General features: G+C 41.0%; 1 protein-coding gene across 1 annotated transcript in view; it reads left to right on the top strand.

Moving 5' to 3' along the window:
- Positions 1-19,142, top strand: part of LOC140152211 (uncharacterized) — a 51,913-nt gene extending 32,771 nt beyond the window's left edge. The window contains 6 exon segments of the mRNA XM_072174510.1: positions 35-833; positions 1,137-4,098; positions 4,101-4,196; positions 4,198-8,430; positions 8,432-10,206; positions 10,209-19,142. Coding sequence (XP_072030611.1) covers positions 35-833; positions 1,137-4,098; positions 4,101-4,196; positions 4,198-8,430; positions 8,432-10,206; positions 10,209-15,485 — 15,142 coding nt within the window. The 3' untranslated portion in view covers positions 15,486-19,142.
- The last annotated feature ends 4,720 nt before the right edge of the window (positions 19,143-23,862 follow it).

Below are 23,862 nucleotides of genomic sequence, written 5' to 3' on the forward strand. Positions count from 1 at the left end.
GACCTTGATGTCGATATGCCCGATGTAGATATTGATCGCCTGATGTTGATGTTGGTGGTAAAGGTGGCTTATCAATAGGAGGTAAAGTGAAAGGACCCAAAGGCAGGAAAAAGAAGGGAGATCTTGATGTAGATGTAGACGTTGATACACCAGATGTAAAAGGGAAAAAGAAAGGAAAATTCAGGGTGCCCTCATTCAACATGCCAAAGTTCGGAGGAGGTGGCCATGCAGATGCCGATGTTGATGTTGACGTCAAAACACCTGATGCAGATATAAGTGGCGGAGCTGATATAGATGTGAAAGGGCCTGATGCAGATGTTTCTGTTGATGTGCCAAGTCCAAATGCATCATTAGATGTCAGCGGTGGTGGATCAGCAAAGAAACGAAAAGGCAAATTCAAAGTACCATCATTCAAGATGCCAAAGTTTGGTGGTGGTGCCACTGTCAAAGGACCCGATGCTGATCTAGATGTCAATGTTAAAGGACCAGATGCAGATATTGGAGGTGATATCAACATTGGTGGTGGAATTGATGTTAAGGCTCCAGATGTAGATGTTGATGTAGATGCAGATGTAGTAAAACCTGATGTAGATGTTGATATCAAAGCAGACAGACCTGATATAGACATCGGAGGTGGTGCAGGAATTGGAGGAGGATTAGGATTTGGAGGAGGAGTAGCAGCAAAGGTAGAAGCACCTGATGCAGATATCGATATCAAAGGACCCAAACTTGACTTAGGAGGTGATGTAGATATAAAGGGAGGAGCAGATATTGGAGGAAAACTTCAAACCCCAGACTCTGGTATTGGAGGGACCTTGGTGGCGGAGCAGATGTAGATGTCAACCTTCCCAAAGGAGATATAGATATCAAGGGTCCAGATGTTGATATTGGTGGTGGAGGTGGTCTTGACATCAAAGCAGGTGGAGATGTAAAAGGACCTGATATAGGTGGTGGTGTAAAGGTGGCATTGATGTGGATGCTCCAGATGTCGATTTGAAAATTGGTGGGGGAGGAAAAGTGAAGAAACCAAAAGGAAAGTCAAGAAAGAAGAAAGGCAAGGGAGGTGGTGGATTCAAAATAGGATTCCCCAAATTTGGATTTGGAGACAGCAGTAGTAGCAGTGAAGATGAAGGAGGCTCAAACTAAAAGGAGGTTTGAAAGGTCCAAAAGTTAAAGGAGGAATAGATGTAGATGGACCTGATCTTGATGTCAAAGGAGGTGGTGGTATGGATGTGGATATTGGAGGTGTAAAACCAGATGTAGATGTCGACATTAAAGCAGATAAACCTGATATAGACATTGGAGGTGGTGCAGATGTGGACATTGGAGGCGATATCAAGGGTCCAAAGATTGGTGGAGATGTTGATATCAATGGACCTGATGTCGATGTTGGAGGTGATGTGGATATAGATATAAAAGGAAAGAAACCAAAAGGAAAAGGTGGATTTGGATTGAAAATGCCCAAATTTGGGGGAGGTGGACATGCTGGTGGAGATATGGATGTTGATGTTGACGTTGGAGGTGTAAAGCCAGATGTAGATGTTGACATCAAAGCAGGTAGTCCAGACATCGACATAGGAGGTGGTGCAGATGTAGACATTGATGTGAAAGGTCCCAAAGTTGGAGGTGATGTGGACATTGATGGTGATGTTGATGTTGATATCAAAGGAAAGAAACCGAAAGGCAAAGGACATGGTGGCTTTGGATTTAAAATGCCAAAAATGCACATGCCCAAATTTGGGGGTGGAGGACATGGTGATGTGGACATCAAAGCAAAAGGACCTGATGTTGACATAGATACACCAGATCTTGATGTCAAAGCAGGTGGTGGTATGGATGTTGATGTAGACATTGGAGGAGTAAAACCAGATGTGGATATTGACATCAAAGCTGACAAACCAGACATTGACATTGGAGGTGGTGCAGATGTTGACATTGGAGGAGGTGCTGATATTGATATCAAGGGTCCTAAGATTGGTGGAGATGTTGACATAGGAGGTGGAATTGGTGGAGGTGCTGATATTGATATCAAGGGTCCCAAGATTGGTGGAGATGTTGATATTGATGTGGATACACCTGATGTGGATGTTGGAGGTGACGTGGATATAGATATCAAAGGGAAGAAACCAAAAGGAAGAGGAGGATTTGGATTGAAAATGCCAAAGGTACACTTGCCCAAATTTGGAGGAGGTGGGCATGCTGATGTTGATGGACCAGATCTTGATGTAAAAGCAGGAGGTGGTCTAGATGTTGATGTAGATGTTGGAGGAGTAAAACCAGATGTAGATGTTGACATTAAAGCAGGCAGTCCAGACATTGACATTGGAGGAGGTGCTGATATTGATATCAAGGGTCCCAAGATTGGTGGAGATGTTGACATTGGAGGAGGTGGTGATATTGATATCAAGGGTCCAAAGATTGGTGGAGATGTTGATATTGATGTGGATACACCTGATGTGGATGTTGGAGGTGACGTGGATATAGATATCAAAGGAAAGAAACCAAAAGCGACAGGAGGAGTTGGATTTAAAATGCCAAAGGTACACTTGCCCAAATTTGGAGGAGGTGGACATGCTGATGTTGACGGACCAGATCTTGATGTGAAAGCAGGTGGTGGTCTAGATGTTGATGTAGATGTCGGAGGAGTAAAACCAGATGTAGATGTTGACATCAAAGCAGGCAGTCCAGACATTGACATTGGAGGAGGTGCTGATATTGATATCAAGGGTCCTAAAATTGGTGGAGATGTTGACATAGGAGGTGGATTTGGTGGAGATGCTGACATTGATGTCAAAGGTCCCAAAATTGGTGGAGATGTTGACATAGGAGGTGGAATTGGAGGAGGTGCTGATATTGATGTCAAAGGTCCCAAAATTGGTGGAGATATTGACATAGGAGGTGGTATTGGAGGAGGTGCTGATATTGATGTCAAAGCTCCTAAAATTGGTGGAGACGTTGACATAGGAGGTGGAATTGGTGGAGGTGCTGACCTTGATGTAGATGTCAAAGGGCCAGATGTAGATATAGGAGGTGATGCTGATGTAGACCTAAAACTCAAAGGGAAGAAACCAAAGGGTAAAGGTGGATTTAGCTTCAAATTCCCCAAGTTCAGTTTCCCCAAGTTTGGAGGTGGAGGACATGGAGATGCTGATATCGATCTCAAGGCAAAAGGAGACATCGATGGTCCAGATCTTGACCTCAAAGCAGGTGGTGGTATGGATGTTGATGTAGATGTTGGAGTAGTAAAACCAGATGTAGATGTTGACATCAAAGCTGACAAACCAGACATTGACATTGGAGGTGGTGCAGATCTTGACATTGGAGGAGGTGCCGACATAGATATCAAAGGTCCTAAAATTGATGGCGATGCTGACATTGATATCAAAGGGAAAAAACCAAAAGGAAAAGGTGGATTTGGATTTAAAATGCCCAAATTTGGAGGTGGCGGTGGGGCCGATGTTGATATCAAAGGGCCTAAAGTTAATGTTGATGGACCAGATCTTGATGTCAAAGCAGGTGGTGGTCTAGACGTTGATGTAGATGTTGGAGGAGTAAAACCAGATGTAGATGTTGACATCAAAGCAGGCAGTCCAGACATTGACATTGGAGGTGGTGCAGATGTGGACATTGGAGGCGGTGCCGACATTAAAGGTCCTAAAATTGGAGGCGATGTAGACATTGGTGGCGATGTCGATGTCGACGTTGACATGGATGTGAAAAAGCCAAAAGGTAAAGGTGGATTTGGATTGAAAATGCCCAAAATAAACATGCCTAAATTTGGTGGAGGAGGAGATGTGGACATCAAAGGGGGAGCTGACATTGATGGACCTGACCTTGATGTCAAAGCAGGTGGTGGCATTGATGTTGATGTGGATGTTGGAGGAGTGAAGCCTGACATAGATGTTGACATCAAAGCTGACAAACCAGACATCGACATCGGAGGTGGTGCTGGTATTGATATCAATGGTCCAAAGCTTGGCGGTGATGTTGATATTGATGTAAATGGTCCAGATGCAGACATTGACCTCAAAGGTCCTGATGTGGATGTTGATGCCGACTTAGATATAAAAGGTCCAAAGAAACCCAAAGGAGGATTTGGGCTAAAATGCCAAAAGTCAACTTGCCCAAGTTTGGAGGAGGTGGAGGAGCAGACATTGATGGCCCAGATCTAGATGTCAAAGCAGGTGGTGGTCTAGAGCGTTGATGTAGATGTCGGCGGAGTAAAACCAGATGTTGATGTTGACATCAAAGCCGACAAACCAGACATTGACATTGGTGGTGGTGCCGATCTTGACATTGGAGGCGGTGCCGATGTAGACATTGGAGGAGGTGCCGATATAGACATTAAAGGTCCCAAAATTGGTGGTGATGTCGATGTAGATATCAAAGGGAAAAAACCAAAAGGAAAAGGCGGATTTGGATTTAAAATGCCCAAATTTGGAGGTGGTGGACACGGTGATGCCGATATTGATATAAAGGGACCCAAAGTTGACGTTGATGGACCAGATCTTGATGTGAAAGCAGGTGGTGGTCTAGACGTTGATGTAGATGTTGGAGGAGTAAAACCAGATGTAGATGTTGACATCAAAGCAGGCAGTCCAGACATTGACATTGGAGGTGGTGTTGGTGGAAATGTTGACATTGGTGGTGACATAGATGTGAAAGGTCCTGATGCTGATCTGGATATCTCTGGTGGCTCCGGAAAATTAGATGTCGATGCTGATCTCAGCTTATCATCAAAGAAAAAGAGAAAGAGCAAATTTAAAGTTCCTTCCTTCAGACTACCCAAATTTGGAGGATTTGGTGGTGGTGCCAAAGCAGATATAGATGTTGATGTGAAAGGACCAGATGCAGATTTAGATGTAGGAGGAAAAGTCAAAGGTCCTGATGTTGATGTTGACATAGGTGGTGGTATTAAAGGCCCAGATGTTGACATAGGTGGTGGTATCAAAGGTCCAGATGTTGATGTAAACATTGGGGGCGATGCTGATGTAAATATTGTCAAACCCGATGTAGATGTTGACATCAAGGCAGGTACACCTGATATTGGAGGAGGTGGAGGCTTTGGTATCGGAGGAGGAATTGGTGGATCAGGAGGTATTGGTGGAGGAATAGACATCGATGCACCAAAGGGTGATGTGAAGATAGGAGGTGGTGTTGACATTGACAAACCAGATATTGATGTTGGTGGTGGCATCGGTATTGGTGGTGGCATCGGTATTGGTGGTGGCATCGGTATTGGTGGTGATATTGGAGGAGGAGTAGATATTGATGCACCAAAAGGTGACTTAAAGATCGGAGGTGATGTTGATGTTGACACACCTGACGTTGACATAAAGGGTCCTAATCTTGACATCGGAGGAGGTGGTGATGTAGATCTCAAAGTTGGTGGTGGAGGTGGCATAGGAGGAGATGTTGATGTGAAGGCACCTGATGTTGATGTGAACCTTGGAGGCGGAGGCAAAATCAAGGGAAAGAAACCAAAAGGAAAAGGTGGTTTTAGCATCAAATTCCCCAAGTTCGGTGGAGGAAGAAGAGGAAGCCATTCGAGTTCATCTAGTTCATCCAGTTCTGATTCTGATGGGAAGGGAGGATTTGGATTTGGATTTGGTGGCAAAGCAAAATCACCGAAGGCGGATCTTGATGTTGATGTAGATGCTGATATCAACGTGAAAGGACCAAAAGGGGATGCTGATCTTAAGGGAGGCAAGAAACGCAAATCAAAAGGATTTGGCTTCAAAATGCCAAAGATGGGTGGTGGTGGACATGGTGGAGTGGACGTTGATGTCAAGGGACCTGATGTCAACATCAGGGGAGGAGCAGATATCAAAGGTGGAGCTGGTGGTGGGCTAGATGTTGATGTTGGAGGAGTAGTACCAGATGTAGATGTTGACATCAAAGCAGACAAACCAGATCTTGACATTGGAGGTGGTGCAGATATTGACATTGGAGGAGGTGCTGATATTGATATCAAGGGTCCTAAGATCGGTGGAGATGTTGACATAGGAGGTGGAATTGGCGGCGGTGCTGATATTGATGTCAAAGGTCCTAAGATTGGTGGAGATGTTGACATAGGAGGTGGAATTGGTGGAGGTGCTGATATTGATGTAAAAGGTCCTAAAATTGGTGGAGATGTTGATGTGAATGGACCTGATGTGGATGTGGATTTAGATATCAAAGGAAAGAAACCGAAAGGAAAAGGAGGATTTGGATTGAAAATGCCAAAGGTACACTTGCCCAAATTTGGAGGAGGTGGACATGGCGGTGTCGATGTTGATGTAAAAGGACCCGATGTTGACATCAAAGGTGACATCGGTGGACCCGATCTTGATGTGAACGCTGGTGGTGGTCTAGATGTTGATATTGGAGGCGTAAAACCAGATGTAGATGTTGACATCAAAGCAGGCAGTCCAGACATTGACATAGGAGGTGGTGCAGATATAGACATTGGAGGTGGTGCTGATATTGACGTTAAAGGTCCCAAAATTGGTGGCGACATTGACATAGGAGGTGGTGGAGATATAGACATTGGAGGTGGTGCCGATATTGATGTTAAAGGTCCCAAAATTGGTGGCGATGTTGATATTGATGTCAAAGGCAAAAAACCAAAAGGTAAAGGCGGATTTGGATTCAAAATGCCCAAATTTGGAGGTGGTGGACATGGCGGTGTTGATGTTGATGTAAAAGGACCGGATGTTGACATCAAAGGTGACGTTGATGGACCCGATCTTGATGTGAACGCTGGTGGTGGTCTAGATGTTGATGTAGATGTCGGCGGAGTAAAACCAGATGTTGATGTTGACATCAAAGCAGGCAGTCCAGACATTGACATAGGAGGAGGTGCAGATCTTGACATTGGAGGTGGTGCGGACATTGATGTGAAGGGTCCTAAAATTGGTGGTGATGTAGATGTTGATGTAAAGGGCCCTAAAATCAAGTCACCTAAAGGTGGATTTGGGTTCGGATTTGGAGGCAAAAAAGACAAAGATAGAAAAGACAAAAAGAAAAAGAAGGGCGGATTTGGATTTGGTGGCGGTGTAGATGTTGACGTTGATAAACCAGACTTGGATGTCAATGTAGGAGGAGATGCCAATATTGGTGGTGATATTGATGTAAAACCAGACGTTGATGTTGATATTAAAGCAGGATCTCCAGACATTGACATAGGTGGTGGTGCAGATGTTGACATCAAGAAACCAGATCTTGATATATCTGGAGGAGGTGGTGCAGATTTGTCACTTGGAGGTGGTGCTGATGTTGATATTGATGCTAAATCACCAAAAGGTGGCTTTGGGTTTGGATTTGGAAGAAAAGATAAAGAGAGGAAATCTGATAAAGACAAGAAGAAAAAGAAAGGAGGATTTGGATTTGGAGGAAAGATTGGTGGTGGTGGTGGAGTAGATATTGATGTGAAAGCACCAGATGTTGACATTGGAGGTGGAGCAGATGTGAAACCAGATGTCGATGTTGATATCAAAGCAGGCTCCCCTGACATAGATGTATCCGGAGGAGGTGGTGCCGATCTTTCAATTGGAGGAGGAGGTGGGCTAGATATCGGAGGTGGTGTTAAACCAGATGTAGATGTCGACATTAAAGCAGACAAACCAGACATTGACATTGGAGGTGGTGGTGATGTAGATTTAGATGTTGACATTGAAAAACCAAAAGGTGGTTTTGGTTTTGGATTTGGTGGAAAGAAAGAGAGAAAATCCGACAAAGACAAGAAAAAAGAAGAAAGGCGGATTTGGCTTTGGGGAAAGATTGGATTTGGTGGCAAAGGAAATTATGATGTAAATGGAGTTGATGCAGACCTTGATGCAGATGTGAAAGTAAAAACACCAGAAGTGCCAGATGCCACCATTGGTGTAGCAGGGCCAGACATGCCAAGTGGTGATATCAAAGGAGGAATAGGAGGTGGCATTGATATTGGTGGTGATGTTAATGGACTTAAAGGAGATATTGATACAGATATTAAAGCTCCTAAGGGTGATGTCGACATTGACGTTAAAGGACCAACAGGTGGCATTGATATTGATGCCGGTGCAGACATCAAAGCTCCAGATGTTAAAATAGGTGGAGGCATAAAAGGAGGCAAAAAAAGCAGAAAGAAGAAAGGAAAAAAGAAGGGAAAATTTGGCCTTGGCTTTGGATTTGGTGGAAAGAAAGATGGAAGTTCCAGCAGCAGCAGCAGTTCCTCCAGCTCCGATTCTGATGATGAAAAAAAGAAAGGTGGATTTGGTTTTGGATTTGGTGGCAAAGCTAAAGGTCCAAAAGGTGGTATTGGTATCGGTGGTGGAGTAGATGTCAAAGCACCTGATGTTGACGTAGATGTCAATGCACCTAAGGGAGATGTGGACATTGGTGGTGGCATTGGCGGTGGAATAGGAGGCGGTGCTGGTATCGGAGGTGGACTTGACATCGGGCGGAGGAGTTGATATTAAACCAGATGTTGATGTCGATATTAAAGCACCTAAAGGAGACCTTGATATTGAGGCGGCATTGGTGGTGGAGGAGGATTTGGAATTGGTGGCGGAGGAGGAATTGGAATTGGTGGTGATATTGATGTCAAATCGCCTGATGTTGATGTTGACTTACCTAAAGGAAGCGTCGATATCGGGAGGTGGTATTGGCGGCGGTGCTGGAATTGGTGGAGGACTCGGCGGTATTGGAGGTGGATTAGACGTAGATGTTGATGCACCTAAAGGAGACCTTGACATAGGAGGTGGAATTGGTGGAGGTGGTGGAATTGGCGGAGGACTCGGCATTGGAGGTGGCATTGGTGGAGGTGGTGGATTAGACATTGGAGGTGGTGTAACACCTGATGTAGATGTTGATATTAAAGCACCTAAAGGAGACATTGACATAGGAGGTGGAATTGGAGGAGGTGGTGGATTTGGCGGCGGAATTGGAGGAGGATTAGACATTGATGTTGATGCACCTAAAGCAGACCTTGACATTGGAGGTGGCATTGGCGGAGGTGCAGGAATCGGTGGAGGACTCGGTGGTATTGGAGGAGGATTAGACGTAGATGTCGATGCACCTAAAGGCGACCTTGACATTGGAGGTGGCATTGGAGGTGGCATTGGAGGTGGCATTGGAGGTGGTGGTGGATTTGGTGGAGGACTCGGAATTGGTGGAGGTGGTGGATTAGACATTGGAGGTGGTGTAACACCTGATGTAGATGTTGATATTAAAGCACCTAAAGGAGACATTGACATAGGAGGTGGAATTGGAGGAGGTGGTGGATTTGGTGGTGGACTTGGCGGCGGAATTGGAGGAGGATTAGACATAGATGTTGATGCACCTAAAGCAGACCTTGACATTGGAGGTGGCATTGGCGGAGGTGCAGGAATCGGTGGAGGACTCGGTGGAGGACTCGGTGGTATTGGAGGAGGATTAGACATAGATGTCGATGCACCTAAAGGCGACCTTGACATTGGAGGTGGCATTGGAGGAGGTGGTGGAATTGGTGGAGGACTCGGCATTGGAGGTGGCATTGGTGGAGGTGGTGGATTAGACATTGGAGGTGGTGTAACACCTGATGTAGATGTTGATATTAAAGCACCTCAAGGAGACATTGATATTGGTGGTGGCATCGGTGGTGGCATCGGAGGAATTGGAGGTGGTGGAGGAATTGGCATAGGAGGAGGCATTGGTGGAGGTGCAGATATTACACCAGATGTTGATGTTGACATCAAAGCCCCCGGTGGAGATGTAGACATAGGCGGAGGGTTTGGAATTGGTGGAGGAGCAGATGTATCAGCACCTGATGTAGACATTGGCGGCGGTATTGGAGGTGGCGGAATTGGAGGAGGATTCGGAATCGGTGGAGGAGCAGATGTATCAGCACCTGATGTAGACATTGGTGGCGGTATTGGAGGTGGCGGAATTGGAGGAGGATTCGGAATCGGTGGAGGTGCAGATGTATCAGCACCTGATGTAGACATTGGCGGCGGTATTGGAGGTGGTGGAATTGGAGGAGGATTCGGAATCGGTGGAGGAGCAGATGTATCAGCACCTGATGTAGACATTGGAGGTGGCGGAATTGGGGGAGGATTCGGAATTGGTGGAGGAGCAGATGTATCAGCACCTGATGTAGACATTGGCGGCGGTATTGGAGGTGGTGGAATTGGAGGAGGATTCGGAATCGGTGGAGGAGCAGATGTATCGGCACCTGATGTAGACATTGGAGGTGGCGGAATTGGGGAGGATTTGGAATCGGTGGAGGAGCAGATGTATCAGCACCTGATGTAGACATTGGCGGCGGTATTGGAGGTGGCGGAATTGGAGGAGGATTTGGTATCGGTGGAGGAGCAGATGTATCAGCACCTGATGTAGACATTGGAGGAGGAATTGGAATTGGTGGAGGTGCAGATGTATCAGCACCTGATGTAGACATTGGCGGCGGTATTGGAGGTGGCGGAATTGGAGGAGGATTTGGTATTGGTGGAGGAGCAGATGTATCAGCACCTGATGTAGACATTGGCGGCGGTATTGGAGGTGGCGGAATTGGAGGAGGATTTGGTATCGGTGGAGGAGCAGATGTATCAGCACCTGATGTAGACATTGGTGGTGGTATTGGTGGAGGAGCAGATGTATCAGCACCTGATGTAGACATTGGCGGCGGTATTGGAGGTGGCGGAATTGGAGGAGGATTTGGTATTGGTGGAGGAGCAGATGTATCAGCACCTGATGTAGACATTGGCGGTGGTATTGGAGGAGGAATTGGAATTGGTGGAGGTGCAGATGTATCAGCACCGGATGTAGACATTGGCGGCGGTATTGGAGGTGGCGGAATTGGAGGAGGATTTGGTATTGGTGGAGGAGCAGATGTATCAGCACCTGATGTAGACATTGGCGGTGGTATTGGAGGAGGAATTGGAATTGGTGGAGGTGCAGATGTATCAGCACCTGATGTAGACATTGGCGGCGGTATTGGAGGTGGCGGAATTGGAGGAGGATTTGGTATCGGTGGAGGAGCAGATGTATCAGCACCTGATGTAGACATTGGTGGTGGCGGAATTGGGGGAGGATTCGGAATTGGTGGAGGAGCAGATGTATCAGCACCTGATGTAGACATTGGCGGCGGTATTGGAGGTGGTGGAATTGGAGGATTCGGAATCGGTGGAGGAGCAGATGTATCAGCACCTGATGTAGACATTGGTGGTGGTATCGGTGGAGGTGCAGATGTATCAGCACCTGATGTAGACATTGGCGGCGGTATTGGAGGTGGTGGAATTGGAGGAGGATTTGGAATCGGTGGAGGAGCAGATGTATCAGCACCTGATGTAGACATTGGTGGTGGTATTGGAGGTGGCGGAATTGGAGGAGGATTTGGTATCGGTGGAGGTGGAGGTGCAGATGTATCAGCACCTGATGTAGACATTGGTGGCGGTATTGGAGGAGGATTTGGAATCGGTGGAGGAGCAGATATCGGAGGCAGTGCCGATGTTGTAACACCAGATGTTGATGTTGATATTAAAGCACAAGCACCACAAGGAGATATTGACATAGGTGGCGGAGGAGGATTTGGAATTGGAGGAGGCATTGGTGGATCTGGTGGCGTTGATGTCGATGCACCAAGTGGCGGTGCCGATGTCGGTCTTGCCATCGGAGGTGGAGCCGATGCTGACGTTGGAGGAGGTGCATCAATTGGTATTGAAGTTGATGCAGGAGGTTTAGCTGATGTTGCAGGAGGTATAGGTGGTGCACTGTCAGGTGGCCTTGGATTTGGTGGAGGAAAAAAGAAGAAGAAACATAGGAAAGACAAAAAGGAAAGAAAGGAGAAGAAAGAGAAGAAGGAAAAGAAAGATAAAAAGGAAAGAAAAGACAAAAAGGAAAGAAAAGACAAGAAGGAAAGGAAAGACAAAAAGGAAAGGAAGAAGAAGAAGAAAGAAAAGAAGAGTGGTTTTAGTTTCTCTGGAGCTCTTGGCATTGGAAGTGGTTCCTCCAGCTCCTCCTCCTCCTCCTCCTCATCATCATCCTCATCCTCATCCTCGAGTTCAAGCAGTTCAAGTTCATCATCAGATTCAGATTCAGATAGTAATTCCAACAACAACAACAGCAACCCAAACTGCAATAACAACAACAGTGTGTGCCTCCTAGATAGTAGGTTTATGGAGATGAGCTTTGATGACCCAATTTTCAACTACAACAACAATGCAAATGGTGATGAGAGAAATAGCGATGTTCGAGACGGGAAGAAAGCCAAGAAAGAAAAAAAAGGCCTAGGTAGATTCTTTAGTAAAAAAAAAACGCCATCACATTCATATATGCTTGAAATACCAGATGAGCAGCAATACAGCCGATTACAAAAAAGTAAATCGTTAGAGATGGTTGTAGACCGCACCTTGGAGAGGCGGACAAGTGAACCAGAAAGAGAATCGAAATCTAGTGCCTTTGGTAAACTCTTTGGCAAAAAGTCCAAAAGAGATTCAATCCAGGAGGAAGATAGAATACCAAAAGAATCACAGACCAAAGAAGAACAAATTCCACTATCAATGGAAAGAGCATCATCTCTAGAGTACTCTCCGGCTGAATTCCTTCCAGCAGAGCCCATGTTTTACGCTATGGCTGATTCCACCAGCCAACCATCTCTCCACCACACAACTACAGAAGCACAAACGCATGAAGTTCCAGTAAAAAAAAACGTCGATTTGTCAGAATCGAAAACAACAACACTGAAAAAGAGAAGAGCGCCGCCTCCCCCGTCAGAAGTAACGAATGCTAGAATATCTAGCGAGGTATCACCTATTAGAATTGAAGAATCAGAAGTCCAACACCAACAACATCAGTCTCTAGAACAAATTCCAATTGCACCGGTCGACAGAGAAAGCATCCCTTTAGATGAATCTCTCACATCGGCAGATACTTCTACACATGCAATATCAGACAGCATCTCAGTTAATGAAGATGAAGCTAATCTTAGTAACATATCAGTAAACATCCAACAAATGCCATTACCACGTGGCTCTCCACCACCTAAACCTAAACGTCTTTCTGTTGATGGGAAATTATTACCAAGAATAAATGACAAGGAACAAGCTAGGTTATCGGAATTGGCTTCCGAATCATCCATCACCAATGCCGTTAGTTGCGATATATCAATACAAGAAAATTCGCTACAGAGAATAGCACAAGAAGAAATTCCAGATACAGCGATTAAACTGGACGAAGAGTTATCAGAGCTATCAGAAACCTCACCTAGTCTTATAACATCCGATGAAATTTCCTCCGTTCTGGCAGGGTTTGAGTTTAACGAATCAGACCAAGAAACCCAATCACCGAGGCAGTTAACACCAGATGTCTCCGTCGCACCAGAACCACTATCAATAGATGCAGACTCACCACCAACAAGGCGAAAATCCGACACAGAAATTCCTAGTTTATCAATAGTTCGTCACATGGCTAAAGAAGCGCTAGCAACAAATAGCGAGAAATCAATTGAAATTAAGAAGATTTTGAGGCGATCTATGGCTCGCATGATGGGTGTTTCCGAAGAAGTGTCGACGGAACAAGTCGCACAAGAGACAATGGCAACAGGAGTAACAATATCATCTGATACAAGACACGATGATGTACTTGAACCTGAGCACATTCCATCTGTGGAAAATGTCGTTAATGAGTCGCCCACTACCATGTCAGAAGTTCAGCACCTATCTGAACCGCCAGGGGAGATTCATTTGTTAAAAGATACAGATAATGAAAGTTTGTCAAAGGTTCAAGTAGAGACATCGGTAACACTGATATGCGAAGCCTCATCTGACACCAATTCTGTTTTGGAAACAACATTGCAGCCCAAGACTGAAACAGAAGTTGTTGTTCAACCAACTAGAAGTGAAAATTATGAAATCAAGCCAGAAAGGTCAAAGTTTGTCTATGAGGAAACAAGTTCTAGTGATGAAGAGGAGCCACCTCCTCCTTCCACACTTAGAGCAGGGCTTTCTAGATCAAGATCAATGGCAGAATTGCACTCACCCAGGAAGAATGTAGATACTCAGAGTAAGGGTGCTCCATCGACTGAATTTGAAGATTTTCTTAAATCCCGTCGACAATTGCTGCGTCCTGTTGAGAACAAAGGCAGTGGTGCCAAGGTTGGAACTTCAGTACGGAAGCTTGTGTCAAAGTCGGCAAAAACCGAATTACAAAAACCTGTAGAAACCAAACCTGTTCCAGCACTAGATACTGCAATTCAACCCGATGTTAGTGATGATGTTTTCACAGAGCCATCTTCTCAAGTAACCACCACAGAAGATGTAAGCAAACCACCTGAAGAACCTGCAAATTCTGGGGAAGGGGATGATCCAGTGGCTCATTCAATGCAGAAATGGAAGCTGAGAAGGGCCCAGAGTATTGGTAGTTTGGTATATGACACTAGACTGCGTGAAACACTGAAAGAAGAAAGAGTTCAACACCAAGCGGCAGAGGAGGAATTGAAGAAGAGAGCCAAGGCAATTCGAGATCGCACACAGAGTATTCTGGAAGGTATCAAAGCGCAAAAAGCTCTCACTAGTGTTGTATCTAGAAATGAATCATCGGATGACTCTGCAGTTGTTCACAGAGACAGCCGGACAAGAGCACATATACAGCACAGGAGGAGAAACGTGAAGTCTACTCCAAACATTGATTCATCGTTGGATGCATTCCTCAAGCAGCAAAGGTCGGAGACCATCACAGAACAAGAACCGCAAACAAGAGTTAGTGTTTCAACAACATCTAGTCAGCTAGCACAGACATTCCCATCTTCTGAGCAAACAGTCACTGCAACAGCAGAAGTACCCAGCAGGCAGTCGCCGCCTCCATCTCAAGTGAGGGTCACTAGGAAAGTCAAGCGTAAAAACTATGTCTTCCGAAGATCAATCGGGACAGATGTAATAAATCCAGGGAGTGATACTGAAGAGACTGCTGGATACGATAGCTCAGATGAGGATTCACGTAGCAGACTGCCATCAAATGTAAGACTGGATTCTGGCTTTTCAGATGTATCGTCATCCCATGAAAGCAATTTCACATCACACAGAGATCCAGTCAGGCGAAATGTTAGCAATATTGCTGACTATCAAGGTACTTCAAGATGGACTAAGCAGAGAACAAGTCCTAGATCATCAGGTAAAAGCCAACAGTCTAGTTCGCCTATCAATGCATCTATGACTGATGCCTCTAAGAATGCTATTAACATGGCACATCAGCAAGGCCATGATAACTTTCAGCAGACGAGTGGCGAATCTGTACCTGATGACATCAAAGAATTCATGTCATTAGACCGTTCTGAGCTGCAGAATATCATCCTCCAGCAACAGCAAGAAATGCGTCTTTTGAAAGAACGAATTGATTCAAAACAGCAGCAACAGCAACAACAGGCTTCGGTCTCACCAGTTCAGACACAGCAAGTACCAAGAACTTCCTCCGCTAGTCCACAACCACAAGTCCAGCAGCCAGTACAAACTATGCCATTCATGTATATGATGCCTACTTCAAAGGAATGATGCCCATGTTCTACATGCCGCAACCGCAAACTTCAGGGATGCAACCGACTGGGATGCAAATGCCAGCAATGCAGATGGCAGGCGGGATGCAGATGTCAGGCGGGATGCAGATGCCAGGTGGGATGCAGATGCCAGCTGGGATGCAAATGCCGGGTGGGATGCAAATGCCGGGTATGATGCCAATGACAGGTTTTCCGTTCGGATCTACTTCCATGGGAATGCCAATGCAAGGAAACATGGCCATGGCTATGCCTGGAATGACTGTAACTCCTCAAGCTGTTTACAACAGTGATCACAGTGGACAGAGTGAATAAGTGGAACTATCATATTTGAATTAATGAAAACCTGAGTGATTGACTTACCACCTCGAAATTCTGGTGCTCTACTTGGATTATTATGTGGGTACTTCTTCTGAATATGTGTGTGCGCGAAAACCTTTGAAAATGAAATCACCGGTCTTGTCAGTCGATCAAATCACCAAAAATTATCTAATGAAAGATGGAAGTATCATCATCATTGATAATTTAATCATAAAATTGATATTATATATCAAAGTGTTTTGTATGTGTGTGATCCTCTTTTGGATATACCCGAGTTGTTTTAGACAAGATTTTATTTTTGGCGATTTGTTCTATTGACAAAACTGGCTTGAAAATGGAATCCATGTTTACTCACCATGACGACGGAATCGCATACTGCTGTGTTACAACAATGGCTGTGGTACATGTAGTTTCTTCTTCTTTGGATCTGGCAAGACGAGTCTGTGTGAAGATTGAGATTTGTGTGACTTGAAATATTAACTATTTTTGATAAACAAGCAGCTTATATGAAACTCGGGGCATTTAATATTGTGTGGTATGAGAATGTTGCGGCAATCATTTGTTTATGGCAATCCTGCCTGGTATTTACAGGTATGTGTAGCGATTTTAAACTAAAACGGACGGACAAGATGGTGCTGCAAAAATGACATACTACTTCGGAGGCCCATTTGAAGTGTTGTGTCGTTATTGTGTTGCCATCATTGTCTGCCTTCATATTTACGCTCAATGTTCCAACTTCAGTTATATGTATCCTTTTAGTTTCTTTCAAAAGCTGGGTTAATCGGTTAAAGCTTATGCTGTATTATATGTTGCACAGAGAAAATACATGTCACCGATGTTAAATATTATTATTGTATTTGTAATTCCTTATTATATTGTAAAGAAAATTAACTGCTTAATTGCAGACGTCTGCCCGTGGAATGACACAGCAACTCTTTGTTGTTACCGACATTAGACATATCTTTCAATGAAGACATACAAATTGAGTAATCACACTTAAAATATTTTGGAAAAGGGAGTTCTATCTTTAACTTATTTTTGGGTATATACCAACCTTTTTAGGTTCTCTACTACCATAGAAAGAACCCATTTTCTAGAGTTCTAACTTTTGACAAATGTATAGAAAGACATAGATACTTTTGGGTTTTAGATTTCAAAAGCCATAGAATTGTTATATATTTTTATACTATGAGATGGGGAAACAGTCGGTGCTACATATTAACTACAGATTACAATTTGTGACCAGAAGACGTGTTTAAGCTTGAAATTAAACGGTTCTATTTGTACAATGTAAGGTGTGGTCATAAAGTGTCTGGTATTCAAAATCTACTCAATCCAGATATAAAAAATGACAAAGAAGTTGTATTTTTAGCTCATTTTGAGAAAAAAAGCAGGCGACAAAATGTTGTATGTGTATGGCACACTTGAAATGTGTATTGTAACAGAAGTCACTGTTTATACGATTTTGTTATCAGTTTATTATAATTCTTATGTAGCACCACCAAATTAATTTTAAGGAAAAAATGTAGAAGTAGTGGTAGAAGTTTTTTTTTGAAAAGAAAATGTATTCAACCCCAAATTCAAGAGTGAAGGGTCATTGTAGTCCAAAATTTCATGTTTATTTATTTTGTTTGGTTCAGTTTTATTTCAAGTGATTTCAATTTTTGTTGCATTTTATTTTCATGATTTATTGCAGTGAACTTCAAAAAATGTATCAAGTGTAATAATTAAAAAACATGGCTGATTTTTGGACATTTTCTGGACATTTTTTAAATCTGGAATTTCTAAGTGTTGTTTTTTCTGATACTTATATATTCTTGGCCAAATTTCTTGCTTGCTCTGTCCTAAACTTTAAGTAGATGGTGCCTTTTGTTGGTCTTCCTCGGGCATCATGGGATCCTAAAACAGCGAACTTTTGACACCAAAGTGTGCCTCTTAAAAAATGAAAACCATGATACGGTGAAATGGGTGTGTAATTATGGATAATTTACATTTCATATTATATAAACTATTTAAGAAAATGAAATAACCAATTTGTATAAACTATTAACAATTTTACCTTTATATGGAAAATTCTATAACTGTCTTAGTACCAAAATTTGTAATTTTTTGCCACAGATTGTTATCTGTGCAGCATGCAAATGGTTTTACACGCAAAAATTTATATTAATTCCAGTACTGTTTTATATTAATATGAGCTTAGAGTACTGCTGGCTTTTCAGCTTCCGATTTATTGTACCTCAACTTTTACATGTGTAAGCCCAGATATTAATGTATGTATAAATAAATTAAAGAAGTGCTCAAGAAGCAATATGATTGTTTATATGTAATTATGATAATAATAGAAGCTGTGGAAAAACAAAACCTTGAAATTGTGACAGCAAAGCCAAAAGAGAGCTTGAAAGCAGGCAAGGAAAATAATAATATGAGGAATGTTTTGTTATTTTTACTGATACGCATTGCTATCCGTGCAGCACCATGGTATGGCATTGTTTATGAATTGTAATCATACAAAAGATGTATTTTTTCCTCTAACCTGATAAAGGTACATGATGATAAGAAAATTTTGCAGATCAAAATGGTTGTTGCTTATTGAGCACATTATGCACTTGTATGTATAAATCCCCAACCCACTGGATGTACAAAATTATTGTCTTTTTCGTTGTTATGATTTTGTAATAATAATAATTTAGTGTTCTGCAAATAATGAGGCTAATTATTTTTTGTCTCCTATATGTAGTTCTGGTTTTGCAACTATGTAACTTATATTTCAATAGGGGCAAATGTCATACAGTCATGTAGATAATTATATATAACCATAATGATTGGTTATTTAAACAAGAAAATAGGCACGTTTCATTGCCTATAAATGCATTATATGCATTAGAACAAAAATCTAGATAAAATCTGATTTTTATCCAAAAGAACACAAGCACTTATAAGAATTTTTTTTTCATTTAGTAAAATATTATGTATTATGTACAGTAGATAGTTACAAGTTGGGAAGCATTTGAACAGGGGCTAATAAATACCTTTTCATGTGGAACTTGGAGAAGTGCATTAGACATATTAATTCCATTTTAAATGGTTGGAATTTGTTAGCATAATCAATTTCATTTATGTCTAACAGATTAACAGGCTACTTTATTTTGTAGCAATAAAAAGGTAGTTCCATTTATTTCAGTTTGCTATTATTGTATACATTCTATGTTAAATTAGCACCTACACTTTTCTCTGTGGTAATTTTGGATAAAATGTATGTAAAATTGTAATTGATCAATGAACTATATAGTTTTGTGCTTCTTTCCAAATAAATGTAAGTTAACCCAAAGAAAAATTTGTGACATTTTGACTTTTTCATGTTGTAGGTTAAAACCAGGCTTAAAGGATTGGATAGCAATGTTTGTACAGTATTTTTGTGACCTGAGAGCACATTAGATGTACCAAATTGCATTCTGGATGCGAGGAATGCCCTTCTGATATCAATTTTTTATTAAATATATTTGTGATATACATATTTTATGGCAAATTATTAAGTATTGATATTTTTGTCATAAATAACAGTCCACAAAGTCAACTTTATAAACATGCTTGGAAAAAGTGGGAAACTTGAGAACCATGTTCCCAGGAAATTTTGCTATTTGGAGGGAATGGAGGGAAATTTTTGTCTTCTATAAACAAAGAAATACATAAGAAATAATGGAAACATTTTCAATACTGGAGGGAAATTTTGCAAACTTGGGAGGGAAATTTTGATGATGTTCCCGGGAAATATTGCATTTTTCCAGCCCTGTTTATAAATCTACTAAATGTACCTTTAAAAAGTGTATGTAACTAGGAGGAAAAGCTGACCATCATTTAAAAATTCATATTGGAAAAAAAATTTCAAAGACTTCAAATTTTAGATTTTTTGGGAAAAAAATATATATCGAAATTTTCAAATGATGGTTGGCTTTTCCTCCCAGCTACATAGGCTACACATATAGTACATGTACATATAATCAGATAAAAATTACTTTGAGGGCTGTTAAATGTCACAAAAATAAATTTTTAATAATTTGCCTTCAAATTTGTATATCACAAATTTATTATTTGATCTCATGAGGACATTTTCTTGTATTCAGAATGCAATTTGGTTTGTCTGTGTTTTCGACCACAAAAACACTGTGCAAAGGAGGAAGGCAGTGTTAAGCAGTATGCAGACTTTTTATTAGACGTACAATATTGTATGTAACATACCTACGTTATTTAATCTATTGCCATTCTATTTCCAGTAAAATCGATAATATTTCTACCAGATATTATACATAACATATTATCAATTTTACGTCATCAAACATTCGTTAGAACTTGAACATTACTGGAAATAGACTGGCAATAGATTAAATAACGTAGATATGTTACATACTATATTGTACGTCTAATACTCGGAGTCTGCACACTGCTTTACTCCTAGTGGAAAATTGTAGACATTGTTTTGTATTGCATATCTTGTCCAAAAGTAATGATGACAAGACAAGTACATTAAAGTTTACATTTTCAGATGGGCAATGGTGCAAGGAATCCAGCTAGCACAGATGTCTGTGCATTTTTTGAGAAAACACCAAATTTGATTTAACATGCCAATTTCTTTTTTTTTTGTCCGCCATATCAACTTTGCCTTTTTCCAAATCAAAGAAAAAAAATTGGTAATGTTTTCCTCAAATTTTAAAATTTTGACCTTGTACTATTTTTATGTCTTAAAATATTTCAAATTTTGGTTAAAATCAAATTTTGATCCATGTTTTTAAAATGCGGAAAATTTTAAAATTTGATAATACCGTTAATGGTTTTGTGTCTTAAGAACATATGCAGTTTTCATCAATTTGGAAATTATGGTGGATGAAAAAAATTGGCATGGAAAATCATATTTGGCACTTTTCTAAAAAAGAGCTCATTTATTCAGAAATCAGCTTTGCTAGTTAGAGTCCTTGTATCATTTCCTTTGTTAAAATGAATACTGTTATGTATTTATCTTAATTTTAATATAAATACAAAAAAAATATTAAAATTTCCCACTTAAAGTGACCCTGCGTGCACCCTTTAGTAAACAATCTGTTGGTGAAGAGACGGCAAAAAATGATATACCCTGTCAATATTTAGGTATTTATTTTAAAGCGGTCTCAAAACAGTCAATTATTATTACACTGGAGCTGTTGTGTAACTAACGCATCATAATAATTGCATCTTAATACTCGGAGGAATTGGAACTGTCAGTGTTAAGTCAATTGTCACTGCGTGTGTTTAGAGTATGCGAGGCTGTCACAATTTGCTACTCTGGCATACATCACAGATTGCGCACACACTGAATCTGGCCAGTGCAAGTGTATACTTGTCGGTTTCAGGCTTAGTTGGTATTATAATACTCGCCATGTTCACACAGTAAACGCGTACACTTTTGATGCAAGTTGATGTGATAGCACATGTTGATGTGCGCAAGCTGTTGGGAAATAACTACTGCTGTATCAAAACCTTGGAAAAGAGTATTCAGTCCAACCTCGTATATATGGACCTCTTTTATTATCCGCCATGTGATTTTCATATAAAACCTGTTATTAAATGCTTTGCCACTTAATTTCATTCTCTGAAGCATTTAGATCTGTTGCATAAATATTCAAATGCATATCAGTGTTATGACACCATTGAGTAATGTGTACCCGGTTATTTTTGTGGACAGAATTTTTCTTGTTGGAAATTGTGCGAGCTGTTTATAATTTCACGGAATTGTTATTTTTGCACCTGTACGTCCATTCGCAAAATTGGTGAAGATAATATCCTTGCGACAATAACAGCGTATATACAGTAATCTATTGAGCAATCATTTCAACTGCTCAGTGCCAGAAATGGGTAAGTGCAATAGCTGCCCTGTGAACATTGGGCAATTTACACAGTATATTGTACTCGTCTACACATGGCAGCTATTGCACTTGCTTACTTCTGGCAATGAGCAGTCAAATTGAGTATAATCTTTGGTTGTTCCAAATAGCACTATGGACATTCACTGCAGAACTACACATATTTCACTAAATATCCAGTCAATGTTTGGTCCCATGGCCGGATATAAGAGGTTGGACTGTAATATGACATCTGATCCACCCTGGTCAATATGCGCAAGTTTAATTTTAATGTAGGCAAAAATAAAGAGAAAAAAAAAATACCAGTCAATAAAAGGAAAACCTAACTTCCAAAATATGATTTGCTAATAGTGTTCTCGAGGTATTGTTTCATGCATCATTATAAAGCATATTAGGCCAAGGAAAGTCGATTTTGAGTTTCCCGTCACCCGCCCTCGCTTCATTTTCTGGCCCTCACTTGAATTCATTATTGTGATTTTCCAAAAAATACCGATAAAAACTGGTTATATTTGCAAACAAAATTATGAATATCCCTTTATTTTTTGTGGAAAAAGAAAAATCAAAACATACATTTTGCTGTCAACCTTGCAGACTCTTTTTAATATACTTGTGAATCTCATTTGGGCTAAAGATCCATCTTCAAGTGAGTGAGCGGCAAATAACAACACATTTTACACGCGTGTTGGTCATATAATGAAAGGCAGAAAAATAATGAATAATGAAAAAGTTACCTCACTTATGTTTTCAGAAATTATATGATGGGAAACTCAAAATTGACTGTTAGGGGCCTTATTAAAATGATCTCGATCTGATCCAATCAGTCCAAATGTGGCAATTGTGAAATAGAAATGCATTAAACAAAATATTAAAATAAGTAAGAAAAGCTTCATTTTAAAGAGCTCAAAATTTTAAAAGGATTCCATTTCCATGCAGCAATAGCTTTCTTGGTTGCAGTACAGGTTGATGATAACACAATTTCAGAATTGCTTAATTGGCCTGGCTGGAGCCCATCGTCTTACACATATCTCAATTTTGACAAACCAACATTGGCTCAAGTCCATGGATCAGTTCATGTCACTTATATGCGAGAAACTGTTACAAAATGTAGCCCGATTCAGACTTGCACACAACATCGGCAATAATGAGGGTGCAATACAGCATGGATTATAAAAAAAATACTGAAACAAAAAATCAAAATACAATTTACCTCATGCAAAAATAAGCATGACCCGTTACAGTGACAGGTACCTTAAAATAATATTTTGAAAATTGAGATTGAATGTTAATTTGGCAGACAAATTAACAAGCGACTTATTATATAATATTCATAACATTTTTCAAATTTTAATCATCAATATGTCAAAACTAGACTGGCCAACCTACCATCCTTATTGTTGCAACAGGTCTAATTTATTTAACTACATACAATAGGTTAGACTTGCATGTATGCACACACTCCTACACAAATATTTGATCGCATTACGCAATACATCTTCCAAACGTTCAGGTATGCCATTATCATTATCCGCATTCTTGTATTTTGAAAAGGTTCATTTTCCAGGATTTATGCAAAATCGTGCCCAAATCCAAGGCTACTGCAAGAGGTAGACCTCTTTTGAGTGGTTTTCAATGACCAATATTTAGATACTCGTTTTTAAAGATACTTCATGGTTACACCAAATTAAATGCATTACTGTCCATGCTTAAAAGTTTTATTCCCCCAAAAAAAAAAACTTAAGGGATGGGATAACGACATTTGCACAGTATTTTTTTGTGGGACCTGAGAGCACGCACATCAGACACAACAAATTGCATTCTGAACACAAGGAGTGTCCTGATATCAAATATTTGTGATTTTTGGAAAAAATGTATGTCTTTAATACGAAAGGTCAAAATGTTCAAATAATGGTCAGCTTTTGCACCCAGCTACATATATACACTTTAAAGTACATACCATTAGATATAAAGTTATCTTCAAGGACTGTTAAATGTCAAAAATGAATTTTTTAATAATTTGCCATATTTTGCATTACATGTATATCACAATTTTCAAAAAATCTAAATTATTTGATATCAGAAGGACATTCCTCATTCAGAATGCTATGATTCAGATGTGCTGTCAGGCCCCACAAAATATACTGTGCAAATGTCACTATCCGAGCC

Source organism: Amphiura filiformis, chromosome 5 (genome assembly GCF_039555335.1).
Source record: "Amphiura filiformis chromosome 5, Afil_fr2py, whole genome shotgun sequence".
In the NCBI taxonomy this organism is placed as follows: Eukaryota; Metazoa; Echinodermata; class Ophiuroidea; order Amphilepidida; family Amphiuridae; genus Amphiura; species Amphiura filiformis.